This window comes from Hemibagrus wyckioides, linkage group LG03 (genome assembly GCF_019097595.1).
Source record: "Hemibagrus wyckioides isolate EC202008001 linkage group LG03, SWU_Hwy_1.0, whole genome shotgun sequence".
NCBI lineage: Eukaryota > Metazoa > Chordata > Actinopteri > Siluriformes > Bagridae > Hemibagrus > Hemibagrus wyckioides.
The window spans coordinates 21,820,252-21,835,375 of NC_080712.1; the positions used below are offsets into that span (position 1 = coordinate 21,820,252).

The following is a 15,124-nucleotide window of genomic DNA, read 5'->3' on the forward strand; positions in this document are numbered from 1 at the left end:
ATTATGGCCACCAGCTTAATATTGTGTTGGTCCACCTTTTACTGCCAAAACAGCCCTGACCCATCATGCACTGTGTATTCTGACACCTTTCTATCAGAACCAGCATTAACTTCTTCAGTAATTTGAGCAACAGTAGCTCGTCTGTTGGATCGGATCACACGGGCCAGCCTTCGCTCCCCACGTGCATCAGTGAGCCTTGGCCACCCATGACCCTGTCGCTGGTTCACCACTGTTCCTTCCTTGGACCACTTTTGATAGATACTGACCACTGCAGACCAGGAACACCTCACAAGAGCTGCTTTGAGGACAAAATGTTTACTTGCTGCCTAATATATCCCACCCACTAACAGGTGCCATGATGAGATCATCAGTGTTATTCACTTCACCTCTCAGTGCTCATAATGTTATGCCTGATCAGTGTATAGCCAATTTCAGTGTAGTTTTGAAGGAAAAACGTACAGTAATTTTCACAGCAAGCTGAAATTACAATGAGACAGATGAGCCAGTAGTCACATTTTTTATTCAGTTAAAGTACACTGAACATAGTCAATTCTGCATATATACAGTAGTCTATTGCACAGCTATACATTAAAAATTCACACACGCCTACCATGAGTCATGAATTGCACATTAATGATATTAAAATATTCGGCTGTGTATGCCAATACAAACCAGATATAGTATTAGAAAGATTCACATTTTGAAATACAGCTCCAGGTTTTGATCTGTTGCAGTTGATTTGAGCCCAATGTAGATCAGGCATTGGAACTTTTGGTCACTTTTAAATGAACTGATGTGCTTAAGGACACATGCTATCTCTTGGCTCTCACACAATGTGACAGGCAGTAAAAATTATGCAAAACAACAATTGGCACATGTCCTCTGACTTTTAAAATTATATATATATATATACATATAAAAATAATAAAAATCAAGTGGAATTTTAAACAAGCTTGAGTGAGACGAACACTACAAGACAATGCTTTTTACACTTATACTGTATAGCTACAGATCGAACACTTGTGGTTCTCACCGTGTTAGTGAAGTGTTAATGAAACCTAGAATGGATAAGTGCATACGATCCATAGAAGAAAGTTCGTCTGGATTTCAGCAGCAAGTTATTAAAAAAATTACACAGAAGATACAGAAACAACTTGTGTGTGAATTCGCACCCGTGCCACACAGCTAAGAATAGTAACTGTACAGGGGAGGTTAACAAATCCAGTGTTTAGCTTACTGACTTGTAATGCTCTAGTTTTCACATTTAAATGAGGATGCAACAGAGCGAGAACGAAAACGGAATAAAACCTTCAGAGAAAGTTTGTTAATGTTCCTCTTTGTCTCTTCCTCCTTTCTTTTCTTTCTCATCCTGCAGTGCATTGCCCAGTTTCTTGATGAGAACCGACAGAACTTTATCCAGGGGGTCCATCACGCCTCTCTGAAGCCACTTCGGAATCGTAGTTCTTGCGTGATGGAAGCCGAGTTTCTGCAGGATGTAGTCCACTCCCACCGGATCGATTTTCCGACCTGTCCACGAGATCAGCCTGCAATGTTCATAAAACACGGCAGCATTATTCAGTGTCTTTATGGGAAAACCAGCCGTAGTGGACATACCGCTTTATGTCGTAGCACATTGGGCTTGGTTTATCAAGCTGGAAAATGTTTATATGAGCGTTTACACGGGTAGTCGTGAAAATCCTGTAATTTCAGGAAAAAAGGGGGCTTTTCATTGGAGGTAAAATTATGTAAACCTCCAATGATTGGCAGTAAACAATAATTTGCACAGGAGTTACAGGATATCATATATGAAATATGTAGTCAGTGGACCCAGATCTGGCAAATACAGACGGTGGTCTTTAACAAGTTGCTCTTGTATAGCAGATTTATCAAGGATTCATACAAATTCTTTGCTCTATCTGAGAAGCCAAATTCATGTGCACAACCTTAGAAAGAAATGACACACAGCACACACACACATCCCAGGAATGACGTGACTCTGGAGACTAACACTCCAGTCTCTTCAGCAAGTACTACATATGAGCAAAACCTGCAACTTGAGTGCATGAGCCACATTAGAATTCTGGGAATTTTTGTGTTTCCCTTCTTGAATATTGTGGCAGACAGCTAAAATAAACAACTGAAATTTGACAGTGTAATTGTTATAGACGTGACTGTTTATATAAAGATCAAATATCATGTTATTCCCTAGTTGTACATGCAGAGAGAGCAGGTGAGAGTGAGCAGTGTTAAGTTACCGCAGTGTGGGCTCCAGATGCCAGGTATTGCACAGAAACTCTCTCCAGTCCACAGTGGTGTAGTTCACGCCATCTTCTTTAGGCTTATCCTTCTCGGCTGAGCCGTCGTCCTGCAGCGCCGTGGGGCTCTTCTGACCTGGCCGTGATGCGGAAATGCGAGGTGCAAACAGGGCTGCAGCACAGACATCAACACGGTCACACACTCGCCTAATATACTAACTGATCAGCATGGAGACTATGTTCATTATAGCAGAATACTACAGTAAATCGTGTAGAGTCTTACTGTCATTAGCATTTAATAGATTTGATTTGACTGCTAATTTGACAAACATCACCTTTTTCTTTTTCCTTTAAGTATGCAGAAACCAGATCATGCAGGAACATGATGAGCTCAGCATCCATGGTAACACAGATGTGATCAGTGAATTCAGTCACCACACTGCATTCCACTTTGGGTTTGCTGTTAGGGTCTACACACACACACACACACACACACACACACACACATACACACACACACACACACACACATACACACACACACACACAGTAGTTCAGATCTCTTAAACACAACAGCAAAATTCTTCTTCTTAAATGATGACAGACAGTGTGAGTTTTCAGTAAGCTATGTAAAGTGGTCATACCGCTGAGGGATGGCTCCTCTGGGTCTTGCACATGGATAGATTTGAAGTCCAGCTGCATCCTAGGCAGAGCAAATATGGTCTCAGTCTCATGGTTGTAGCTGGATGAACCACGAAACCCACTCAATAGACTGGAGCTTTTAGCAGCAGCTCCACTGTCTGAGTTATTTGCATCCACATTCCGCAACAGATTCAGCTCTGTGAGGGAGAGAAACAGAATAAAAGTGACAGATGAGGGAAATGTTTAAAGTTTTTTTTTTTTAAATGCTATTTTGGTCAGGCCACTTTTTCCATAAAAGTAAGCCTAATGATAAAATCTAGGTTTTCTACCTTCATTCCTCATGGCTGTGACATAGTTAAACCATTCCTTGATCGTGGCCACTCCATGAGGTGGGTTCTCATGTCGACGACGGGTTACCTTAGTGATGGTTGCCATGGGGCTCTCTAGTGCACCGCATGGCTTAGTTACCATGGTGTTGTGTCCAAGGTGAAAGTCTAGAGTCTGCACAATATAGGTGGAGTCATCGCTAGAACCTGGGTGTGAGAGAGAGAGAGAGAGAGAGCAGGAGAGGGATTGAGTATGTGTGTATATGTGTGAGTGTATTTGAGTAAGCATGCCATAGAATGCAGCCTGATTGTGTTATATTAGTTTAACTTAGTGTCACCTATGCAAGTCTCAGTACCATCCTCCCAGATCTTCTGAGCTTCAGTCCAGAATGCAATGTTGGGTTCCTCAAGGTGGAACAAAACCCATGACTTGGAGCGGAAGTTGGGTCCATGGAAACATGCCAGGGTCATGTGGTTCCCATGGAGACTCATTGAGCCCCCAAGCTGCACAGCATCCTCAGGGAGTGGCATCTGGAACAGTGAGATGTGGCAGCCAGCCACCATTTTTAACACGGCAGGCCAGTGCCGATGATGAGCTGCATCCATATCTAAGAATGAAGGGAAGAGAAGAAATACTCACATAAATTCTTAAAGGCATCTAAACCTGGCAGTATGGCTTTACACACTAGCTAATGGTAACCACATACTGCATAACACACACACACACACACACACACTCACAGAGATCAGCAGCTCCTTTGTCCACATTGGGCACTGGTGTTTTGGGGGGCAGATAGGGTCCTGGACCCCAGGTGGATAAGGCGCGTTTGCTCGTGTCAAACTGCTGAGTGAAAAACTCCTGCAACTTCATGCCAATCTTGATTAGATCAGGAGTGGTGGATCGAGAAATGATCACCTGGAAGATATCCCACTGTAGGTCTCCATGCACAAAGATCTCACTGCAGGACACACACACGGACCACAGTTCTATTTATCAAAACTACTATAGATCACTTAGAGAGTAGACCAATTATGACCAGTGATCAGTGTTGAACAGGATAGGAAAACATTTTGGTGATACTGATACAGTTAAATCTTCTGTGATGGACTTTGTTTGACTCTGACCAGGAGGAAATTACCTTTTTTCTGATAGGCTGGCTTCTGTGCAAAGATTGACCTTCCACTCATCCTGCAGCTGGAGATCAGCATTACTGAAGACCCCCATCAGGATGCTAGAGCCCATGTAGTCAAGCCGAGCTTCTGTTGAGCCCATGGTGATCTGAATCTTATGGCTTGGCTGCTGGTTGGGGTGTTCCGAAATATGGGCTACAAGACATTAAACAAAAAAGGTCATTAGGCTTAGCACAGTATGACTACTCTAATATTTAACAAACATAGATTAAGAAGTTCATTGTACAAAAAGTTGTGCTGATCACTTATTTTTAAACCAAACAGAAGTAGTAATGATGTAATATTCCAGGATGGCCATGAAGACTGTACAATTTTTATAAAGTGCTTGAGGTGTGTACTTACAAACCATCTCAAGTGTATTCACATCTATGTTTCCTCCCACCACTCCTCCTTTAGAGTCCAGTTTGGAACGTCCCAATCCCACAGCCATACTGATCTCCCGATCTCTATTACTGCCCACTGACAAACGCCCCTGACTCTTCAAACCACTTGTTGTCCAGCTACACACACACACAAAGTTCAATTCAGTTGTTTGTGGTATGTGTGTGCATTCTCATTTCTATAGTAGCATTTTACACAGGGACTGGTATGGCAGAAGCTGACAAAAACAGATTTAAAAACATTTGTAATACAACTTATTGTAACAGTAAAAGGTATGACGATGCGTTTGCATTTTCTTTTTGCTTATTAACTTAAAAATGACATGCTAATTTATAGTGGTTATACTGAATGATTCAACAGGAACTAACTTGCTTCCTGGATATTCTCAACTATAAATGGACAAAACATGCAATATATAATTTGTTAATAAATAAAAATTGTTAGTACTGGCAAACTGCTGGGGTATAATAGGAATAAAAAAACATCACTCCACCCTAAAGTTGCTTGTTTTTCTATAGCACTGTTTTATTCCTTACCTATGCATTATTCATATTTAATTACTGTGTCAGAATATTTAATGTGTATGAAAGTATAAACACAGGAGGAAGTTGAGGTAGTGTGTGGTTTAAGGTTAGGCTCATACGTGTTGTTTCCCATGACGTTGCTCATGTTCATTTGAACAGTAAGCTGTTTGAGGTTGATGGCAAACACCACCAGTGTTTCCCATGGTGATCCTTGCTGTGCTGTTGCTTTGTTGTTACGGACAGATGGAGTAGACGTCTTGGTTACAGAGTCTGCTGGAAAAAACAACATTATTAACCAAATAACACCCACATGTGTAATTCACTAAACAGAAACATGTGTTTTATTGTAACCTCTGCGCGGGGCGGAGGAGTCGGACACACTGCGGGAGCGTCCTGTAGCAGGGGATTTGAGGTGTGTGTGGCTGGGCGGGGTGGAATCATTAAATACATTCGATGAGGGGTGCTGGGCTGACTGGCTGTCCCACGTCCTCCAGTAGGCCTTCCGACTGGACTCAGGAGACAGGTGTTGAGCTACGCTCTCTGCCGAATCTGGGGTGGCTGGGCCCGATGCTAAAAAACACACGCATACACAGAGTGTTAGAGTCAGATTCATATGCACAAGAAAAAAACAAAGTAGCATTTCTATGGAAACAAAAATGTAAGATATGGAGAACATCATGTTTGACCTGGTAGATTGATGGTCTGATCGCCTAGGAACAGTCGTCTAGCAATGCTGCGACGGTACCAGGCCTTTGGGAAGGCCAAAATCTCACCAAGGCGTCTCATGTCGTACTTGAAGGAAGCCGAGCCAATATCACATACCGCTGAATAAGAACAGACACAGATCACCTTCCTCAGATTTCAGAATAAATTCCAGTTCATTAATGTTAAACTATGAGCTGTTCTCACAGGACTATACTGGAAGACTAGATAGTGTTAATGTACCTGAAATGTTAATGAGGGTGGTGTCCATCTTGCCGGCCTTGCTGGCAATTGATGTGTCAAAAAAGGCAGGATATCCTGTACGCCTCATCCTGGACAGACTGACTTTAACAAACTCCAGGTTAATGGAGAGTGAATCCTTCCTGCCAGTCACAGATGTGCTTTCCTCTTCGACAGCTCCTAGCACAAGAATGTATAACAGCTCTAGCAAGTGTTCATGATGGCACAACTAGTCAACTGTAATGGCATTTCTGTATTGTATATGATTTAAAAATATAGAACACTGTTTCTGTTTGTCACTCACCCAGTGGTCCTGGGCCAGGTGGCAGTCCAGTCACAGCAGACTTCTGTTTGCCAGCTCCATATGGATGGAACACGTAGAGGGAGAAATCTGACATGCATGCCGTGAAGCTCAGTCCAGAGGAGTTAGTGGCTGGGGCAGATAAATCGGACTGGCTACTGTTATGTCGACTCCGCCCCAGAGGGCTACCCAAACCCAAGAATGGACCTGATAAAAGACACCACGGGCTTTGTTAACAACTCACCATAGAAATATACAAAATATACATACATCACAGAGTAGCTGGATACACCTACCTTTGCTGCCAGGCACTCTGAGGTTACTGTGCACAGAAGGAGGCGTGGAAGAGGGAGTGTGCTGAGTGTCAGATGGGTGGGTGGAGCCTGGAAGTTCCAGCTCACCCCTATTGGAGGAGAAGACAAGGTCCAGAGAGGGCAACTTCAGCATACACTCCACTCGAGACATGGGCAGACAGCTGAACCGGATCTGAGACGGCTAAATGAAAATATACAAATTTGATTGTAACCAAAAATTCACATGAGTGCTAAAACAGCTAGTATGAAAAATGACTAGGCAGTTTCCAAACATTTAGCAGTCTATATCCAAACTTGCTAAAAACAATCAGGATAATACTACACTTGGCATATCCAGATGCCCTTCAGAGAATATATGTCAGCTGCTTGCTTGTATTCACCTGTACTCTGACATAGACGACCACATCCACAGGGAATGAGGAGTATGGAGAGGTAGAGGATGACACCAGAGAGACCTGAGATTCCTCCAGTGGATCCACAGAGTCAAAATGGCCAACATCCTCCTCTGGTGCACTCACTGCTACCCACACAAAACATTATACATTAATTCTTCTAATAATTGAATACCACTTCAAGTAGTATGAATACTATTTACAAACTAAGTACACAATTTAATTCTGAACTATTAGATGCAATTTACATACTTGTATAGTTCCTGTCCACTGGAGTAATGGGGATGGTCTCCAATGCTTTTTCAAGGAAGTCCAACAGGCAAGGGCTAATAACCATTTCTTCTGGAAGAGTCTGCAGGGCCACCCATGCGTACAATTTAGCAGTCTTCACACCACCACTTGCCTTGCCTTTAGCTATAAAAAATGCACACATTAAGGACTTTTATATTTATAGTGAGAACTGCATCACATTACTTGCAAAAGCCCCCATGGTTACTGAAGCACACACACAGCAACACAGACATGGTTTAGTGGATTTTTGCTTTGTGATTCCTTGTCCAGTTATGAAGGCAAGAGCCAAGCGCTTCAAATCATACATGCACTTTGTTCATGTGAAGCAAAGAATACTGATGCGACATGCTAAAATAAATTATACTGAAAACACCGAGAGAAAAGCAAATGTCACAAAGTGCTCTTTCATAACAACCAGTTACCTGGTGAAACCAGTTATATAAGGTAATATATATAAGGTAATACAATAATAGCCACATGGTGCTCTTTGTTTAAAAAAAACAAACAAAAAACAACTTCACTCTAATACAGTGTCATTTCATAAGGAAATAGTATGTGGGAGTACATTCATATTTGCCAATGCCAACTAACAAGACACAAAAACAAGGTCAAAGACAAGACATTACCCTCATAAACATTTACAAAAACATCATTAGCTGGTAAAGGAGAGCCATAGATGGATAAATAATGCAGGGATGAGCTGAACACTATGTGGCTTGCCATGCTCCAGGCAAACAGGCTGGGCTAGGGGACATGCACAAGGTTTGGCTGGTGCACACACAGATGGGAACAAAACAGAAAGTGTATGTACCTGAGGGAAGAGGAGGGGGAGGAGGGGGAGGAGGGGACAGGAGTGTGTTAGTCTTGCCAGGGGCCATGGCCACAGGGCCAGGCAGGTCTCTCATACCATACAGCTTGGACTCTTTGGAGAGGGTTCGAGGTAAGGATGAGCCTCGTGAGGTGTTGGGTGAGTCACTCCTTAGGGTCTTAGAGTTGTAATGCAGCTGTGAAGACAAGGTTCACATCTAATTAGCTACAAAGTTCAAGATAAATTTGGGTAAAGTAAAAACAGAAACCTAATCCTAATTTTTGGGTAAAAGAAGTATTAGCTTCTGTATTAGAGTATGTGTATGTATACATTAGCATTAATTCATATGCATGAATGCGTGGCTGCTGACCTTAACGTCCACTCCAGGAATGTAAAAGATGGTGGTCTCAATGTCACTGCTCTTGCCTTGGAGAGAGGAAGGAACTCTCTTAGCACTTAGCATGCTGGAGCTGGAGGTGAAGTTGGGCTGCAGCTTCCGCCTCTTTGGGGGAGATTCCTGATCCAAACTACGTGAGCTTCGATCACAACTTCTACAAGTATGAAAGAGAGGGCTTACAAAACAGACACCAATTCAAACAATGTGCCCTCTGCATTCTTTGAAATGTATTTACCTGCGCATTGCAATCTCCTCATGCTCTAGCAGCTGTGCGCTTGGGTGTAACACACATTTGCCACTATCTATCTCCACACGTATGTCAAGCTCAAAGTCAATGTTCCGCTCCGTGGGCGGAGTCACTGCTCCACGCTGTGGAGGGGTGGCCGGCCACCGCTCGCTAAACAGGGCTGCTAATGCTGATGACTTTTTCTGAGATGTTCTGAGAAACACAGATTGCATGTAGTATCGAGTTATGAGAAATAGAGAAACTTTATAAACTTAAACATACTTTAGAAAAACGTTTGGCAATATCTTTATATCAGACATTTGTTTCTTCTGAACACAGCTGGAACAGCTGGTTGGTTGTTAAGCTGAGGGAGGTGTGGGATGGCAAGCAGTAGTGGGCTTTAAAATATAGTCTAATGTTTTAATTTGTTAAGTGTATTAGAACTATGTTGAGTGTGGAGCTCACCCTGGACGGCGGGGGTAGCTGTGTGCTCTCTCACGGTCAAACTCCTCATCTTTGTCCGAGTCTTCAGATGAAGAGGTGGACAAGTCATCACGGCGACTGTCATCGGGCTGGAAGGGAATGCTGGGTGAGAAGACTTCAGGTGTGTTGGGTGTACTGAACACTGAGCTTGATGGATAATGGTGGGCGGAATCATCAGTGGCGACAGACAACAAGTCCATCTCTGTCTCCTCCGGGAACTTCAACAACCAGTGAGAGTCAACAGTCAGAGCATCTACTCATGCACTTATCTAGCTATCCGTCTAACAGTCTATAATAATTTTGACAGTCTTTTCACTGATCCAGCAGTTATCTACAAACCTCTCCACAATGTTACACAATATTGCCAAATGTTTTGGAACACCCCACCAAATCATTGCATTCAGGTGTTGTTTCACTGGGCTTGGGATCGTCCAGTTCCAGTGAAAGAAACTCTTAATACTTCAACATATCAAGACATTTTGTACAATTTTATTGGTTAGACCTTCCTGTTCAACATGACTCCGCACCAGCGCACAAATCAAGGTCCATAAAGACGTGGATGATCGAGTTTGGTGTGGAGAAACATGACTGGCCTGCACAGAGTTCTGACCTCAACCCGATAGAACACCTTTGGGATCAATTAGAGGAATGGTCAAAAATTCCCATAAACACACTCCTAAACCTTGTGGAAAGCCTTCCCAGAAGAGTTGAAGCTGTTATAGCTGAAAAGGGCGGGCCAACTCCATATTACATTCATGTCCCAAAACCTTTGGCAATATAGTGTATGAACAATAGTGGCCAATGAAGCAAGTTCTGGTAGGAGACTAAGCCAATTATTTTGCATCTACAGGGTTTTGCTGTACATAAACTTGACCATAGGCTGCCTTAAATTTCAAACCTGAAATCTAACAACTAAAACAATTTAGCCATTCATATTCATCATATTCCAACTTTATACTGCACAAACCTCAATTCTCAATTACATTACGAGAAAATCATTATCAAAATATCATTAAACTTGTTTTAAGAATCCTACAGCTCCAATATGTACTAATGGTAACTAAATCTGTTGACCTCCAGTAACCAGGTTAGTATCGGAGAAAATTTCCTTTTCCCAAATTCATGCACTTCTTGCAACCCAACGGAGGAGAGAGGGATGAAGCAGTGAAAAGACAGACAGATGAAAAGAAAGAATGGTAAGTCCAATAAGACAGCAATGCAAGAGATATAAAATGAGTTGTAGAAGCCATGTAGAAGAGAGGTAGAAGTCACAATAATCAACCAGAAAGACAAAACAGGATGCCCCCAGCACCAGTGTATGTGTCTGTGTGTGTACTTGAGAATGTGAAAGAAAGACACATTTCATTTATGGGTAGCTGTAACAAGACAGGAAGAAGTGAACCAGAAGGCCAGATGTGCTGCAACTCCATCAGAGATCTTTGATTTGGTTATGGTTATAAAGCGATTTCCACAACAAGGCAGTACCTTAAAGACAGAGTCAGCTGGACTCTGGGGGGGTGGAAGTGAAGTTTGTAGGGTGTCCAGGGCCACATTACTCATCTTAAAAATAAATAAATGCATAAAGAACCCACTGAAAATTAAAACACTAGGTGTGCTGCAGTGTGTGTGTATGTGCAGGAAAGGTTCTGACAACAAAAAACTATTCTAAAAAGAACCTCTCTGTACATAATACATGCACTGGACAGTAAAGTAAATTTATAGCTAAATAAAGATCACGGGAGGAAGAAACGTGAATGCTCATGTGTTTGTGTATGTGTAAAAAGTAGAATGTTTTGTCATACTAATTACACAAGATGTAATCATGAAGATGTACATAGAACATGTAAAACGACACACAGGAGCACACAGGGTTATAACAATGTGTACACTTGTAAAGCTCACACATACACACACAGACATACTACCGTGTCAATATTGAAGGTAACCCTTGGCCCTGGAGATGCTGCTTCCACTTTAATATCTGGCAGATCATCCATATCTCCAAGTCTGGAACTAACGCAGAACAGACACACAATTATTCATTCTTCACAAAATACATATACTTTATATGTATCAAGCTAATATTACATTAAAGTGTATATACCTCTGCCTCTCTATCCTTTTCATGGTTGGTCTACCTGCAGCTGCTGAGATGCTCTTTGAGCGGTTGTAACTGGGCTTGTATCCCAAACCCCATTTATCCTTCAGAGATGCAGCCTGAAACATTGATTGAAGTTGTTTGTTTGCCATGAGTGCGTACACAGTAACAAGCTAAAATAATGGCTGACGAAGGCGTCCTCACTCTCATGCTGGACCGGCGGAGCTTCTTGCGCACATCACGACGGATATCGTTTACTGCAACCGATTCCAGCTGTTGGTAGCGCTGGATTTCCTGATTTATCGTGCCTTCACTCGCTCCGAGTTTCCTTAGAGAGAGAGAAAGACAGTGTGTGTCCATTCATGCATCAAGATCACTGGTGTGTTTGAATTATTGATTGCGTAGATGTCTTACTTAAGGTCGTCAATGACTCTGGCTTGCTCATTAAGCTCTCTAATGTCCACTAGGCGTTTTGTGAATTTCCGTCCTCGGGCATCAATGATCTGATTACCCATTACAACCTGTCTCCGTGGGTCAATGGACTCCTGGATAAAGAAGAGGATGATCAATACTTAGTCAGTATCAAAAGCTCCACTTTCTAGCGCATACATGCATAAAGAATGCAAACCCAAAAATCACAACCCCAGAGCAAAACACAATGCTCCTAGTAAGGCGCATGCTGGAGCATTTGTCACACACTTATCATACCACTAAACTAAAATCAAAACACCAGCACACTCCACAAACACTGATTACTGAAATTTACTCCATTCACACACACTCACACTAAAGCATACCCTTTTGACCCTCTAGGATTGGTGGGAAAGGTGTACCAAACAAGATTGGTCACCAATTTGTCAGAATGAGAAGGGTCAAGATGTCAGACAAGAGTAAGAAGATCCAGAAAAGTCAAACCTGCCCCTACAGCTCCACTGTCTGGACACCTTCAATGCCCATTGAACTTCACTTGAGAAGATAATTGAGCTAAAAGTGAAGTCAAAGAATATTAAAAAATGTCCACAGGTCCAAAATGGAGATGGTACAATGAAATCATTTAACTGTAATGATCATTCCACATGTTTTTTTTTTTTTTTTGATTATGTTAAGTTTAGTTTTCAAACAATCTTCCACCCGAGAACAACGCAGATGCAGGGGATAAAGATGCAGAGTGAGATAGGTCAAGAGAGACAGAGAGGAAGCCAGCCAGCTGAGAACTCTATAGTACATACACAGCCCCATGATAAGGGTCTAGGGTGTCTAGTTCTTTGTGCACTGGCCGAAGGAGGCAGTCGAACACTTCTCGACTTGGCCCGACTGATTGATCTTGCAGTAGAAACATCCCGATACTCAGTGGGTGATGAAGGTGAGAGAGGGGACAGCGTAGGGTTAAGACCCAGAATGCTGTTCACCAGCCGCTTCCTGAATGAGAGTCTGGGGCTGACATCCCCTTCCACACACTGTAAACAATGGCCACACACACAGCTAGACCAAACACACTTCTCACAAACGTAAATGCATTCAAACATGTTCTGAATAGTGCACACAGAAAACTAATGCAGAGTGCAAATAATACAGATTCCCATATCACTGTAACCACAAAGACTAGCAACAAAGCATTAAAAGAACTGAATACAACTGAGACATCCAGCAGAACCAGTGCTGTTTCTAAAGACCTGATGCACTGACCATGTGGATGGTGGGGGACATATCATCACTCTCATCCTCATCTGACAGGTCAGCCATGTTTTCTGAGTTGAGATCTGCGATGTCATCTACATCCTCTTCACCAGTCAGTGAGGTGAGTGTAATCCCCAGAGCGTTGAGGCGCTTGCCAATATTGGGGTCCATGTGCACGTCTATCCCACACATCTTCCACAGAACATTTAGTGTCCATGTTCCTGCACTGTTGCTCTCTGCACAATGGACAGTTTGCACTCAGAAAGATTATATGCACACAATGCTGGCAACACACATCTAAACTTGCATATGCCTACCTGCTGAGGCTTGGCCTGTAGTTCTTGAGCAAACTTCATATGTGCCATCAGGGACAACACCTGAAAACACAGAGCTCATGCACATCTAGGCTTATCTATTCATACAGTTTTTGTTTTGTATTGTAAAGCACTGCTGTACTCACAGGCATTCATGACCAGATCTCCTCTGATTTCAGGCTTCCAGTCATCCCATGACGTCTCAAAACCCTCAGCAAATCGGATGCAGAAGTTCTTAAAATGTCCTTTACTGACCAGAGACTCAGATGAGCAGGCCGTGATCAGAGTGCTTTCTATAGTTAGAACCAATGCTGAGCCAGTGTCAAAATCCAAACTGTGATTGGCCTAAAGGACAGCAGGTTGAATGAGCAAAGCAGTAATAATAATCAACTTTATTTTAAGAGCAAAACCTTTGTGAAGGGCTAACTGAGTCTGTGGTTTACCTGTGAGGCGCTAGTGATGGGCAAGCAGATGCCCAAGTCATTGACTGTCAGCTGAAGGAAGAGAGTACTAAAGGCCTGGACACTAGTCTGCTGGATCGCTGGTAGTTTCTCAACCACCTCTTTAGTGGCCATGTGGATATCAGAATTTAATGCCAACCGCTGCTCCTTCCAGTTATCATATGCTGCCTTGTAGTTTAACCAGAACAGTACAGCTGAAATACATGATGAAAATGTCAAATATGGAACCCATCATATAGAACAGGAAAGCATGTCATTTTAGTTAGTCCTTTAGCTAACAAACATTAAATGTCTCTGATATGTCCTCCGATATGTTTCCGGTAATTTGTTGAAGCTTGAAAATCTAAACAAGACTGGATCCACAGTTCTGTGTAACCTATTTGTTCACAGATCAACATTTGAACAAGTTCAACAAAGAGTGGACATTTAACAACACTAAACAAATAGGTGAACCCATCAGCAAATAGTTTACTGTTAGATCTGAACTGGCAAAGTTAAAAAAAAAAAAATCCACATTCTTATGGTGGAAAGCCTGCATAAATAAATAGAAGTGCAGGATTTTTAAGTTATGTGGAAAGGAAATGAAAGTAAAAAACATAGGTTTACCTCTGTCAAATGCCACTGGTTGGGCAAACACTATTGGCCGGTTGAGTGTGATAAGCACAGCCTCTTTGTCAGAGCAACCACTGATCTCCTCCTGCAGAGCATTGCGCAAACCAATCCGAGTACGGAAATATGCCACCTGATGAAAATCAGACCCTGCTTCCTCATAGACCTAAGATGAAGTGTAAAGTAAAAAGTTGTAATTATCATAAGTCATTAAATGCACATGTCTAAAGGAGTACAAATGAAAATAAAGAAAACCTGGTGTTTAACAATCTGTCCAAGTGCAAGATTCAAATCCACTTGACATTTCCCAAACAGCTTTAGGTAGCTGCTTCCAGTAGGCGTGGCCTTGCACTGAATTCGATTGGACAGTTCCAGCTCAATCAAACCAGTCTCAAATCTCACAGCTCTCATGGAGGGAGTGGTGGCTGTCATCTGGATTCCCTAAAGTCACACATTATCACTATTAATCAAATGCTTTACTGTAGTTCTTCA

The 15,124-nt window shown here is 42.3% G+C and overlaps 1 protein-coding gene across 9 annotated transcripts in view; it reads right to left on the minus strand.

Moving 5' to 3' along the window:
- Window positions 1–503: 503 nt before the first annotated feature.
- The window catches only part of kiaa1109 (KIAA1109 ortholog), a 39,227-nt gene continuing 24,606 nt past the window's right edge, over window positions 504–15,124 (minus strand). For 2 of the 9 annotated variants that reach the window (XM_058385899.1, XM_058385897.1), the window contains 33 exons: window positions 14,888–15,073; window positions 14,630–14,798; window positions 14,006–14,217; window positions 13,709–13,907; window positions 13,566–13,625; window positions 13,258–13,484; window positions 12,801–13,028; window positions 11,986–12,116; window positions 11,776–11,899; window positions 11,578–11,690; window positions 11,399–11,486; window positions 10,959–11,033; window positions 9,456–9,691; window positions 9,000–9,203; window positions 8,738–8,918; window positions 8,371–8,563; window positions 7,521–7,682; window positions 7,257–7,396; window positions 6,859–7,057; window positions 6,566–6,769; window positions 6,265–6,441; window positions 6,006–6,143; window positions 5,671–5,889; window positions 5,439–5,589; window positions 4,757–4,914; window positions 4,363–4,549; window positions 3,965–4,182; window positions 3,562–3,831; window positions 3,227–3,430; window positions 2,900–3,094; window positions 2,591–2,725; window positions 2,256–2,427; window positions 504–1,544 (listed from right to left, as the gene is read on the minus strand). In XM_058385899.1, the coding sequence (XP_058241882.1) occupies window positions 1,325–1,544; window positions 2,256–2,427; window positions 2,591–2,725; window positions 2,900–3,094; window positions 3,227–3,430; window positions 3,562–3,831; window positions 3,965–4,182; window positions 4,363–4,549; window positions 4,757–4,914; window positions 5,439–5,589; window positions 5,671–5,889; window positions 6,006–6,143; window positions 6,265–6,441; window positions 6,566–6,769; window positions 6,859–7,057; window positions 7,257–7,396; window positions 7,521–7,682; window positions 8,371–8,563; window positions 8,738–8,918; window positions 9,000–9,203; window positions 9,456–9,691; window positions 10,959–11,033; window positions 11,399–11,486; window positions 11,578–11,690; window positions 11,776–11,899; window positions 11,986–12,116; window positions 12,801–13,028; window positions 13,258–13,484; window positions 13,566–13,625; window positions 13,709–13,907; window positions 14,006–14,217; window positions 14,630–14,798; window positions 14,888–15,073 (5,775 nt within the window). In that variant the 3' untranslated portion in view covers window positions 504–1,324. The remainder of the gene's footprint in view (window positions 1,545–2,255; window positions 2,428–2,590; window positions 2,726–2,899; window positions 3,095–3,226; window positions 3,431–3,561; window positions 3,832–3,964; window positions 4,183–4,362; window positions 4,550–4,756; window positions 4,915–5,438; window positions 5,590–5,670; window positions 5,890–6,005; window positions 6,144–6,264; window positions 6,442–6,565; window positions 6,770–6,858; window positions 7,058–7,256; window positions 7,397–7,520; window positions 7,683–8,370; window positions 8,564–8,737; window positions 8,919–8,999; window positions 9,204–9,455; window positions 9,692–10,958; window positions 11,034–11,398; window positions 11,487–11,577; window positions 11,691–11,775; window positions 11,900–11,985; window positions 12,117–12,800; window positions 13,029–13,257; window positions 13,485–13,565; window positions 13,626–13,708; window positions 13,908–14,005; window positions 14,218–14,629; window positions 14,799–14,887; window positions 15,074–15,124) is intronic. The other 7 variants (XM_058385903.1, XM_058385902.1, XM_058385898.1 and 4 more) reach the window with 7 other exon arrangements.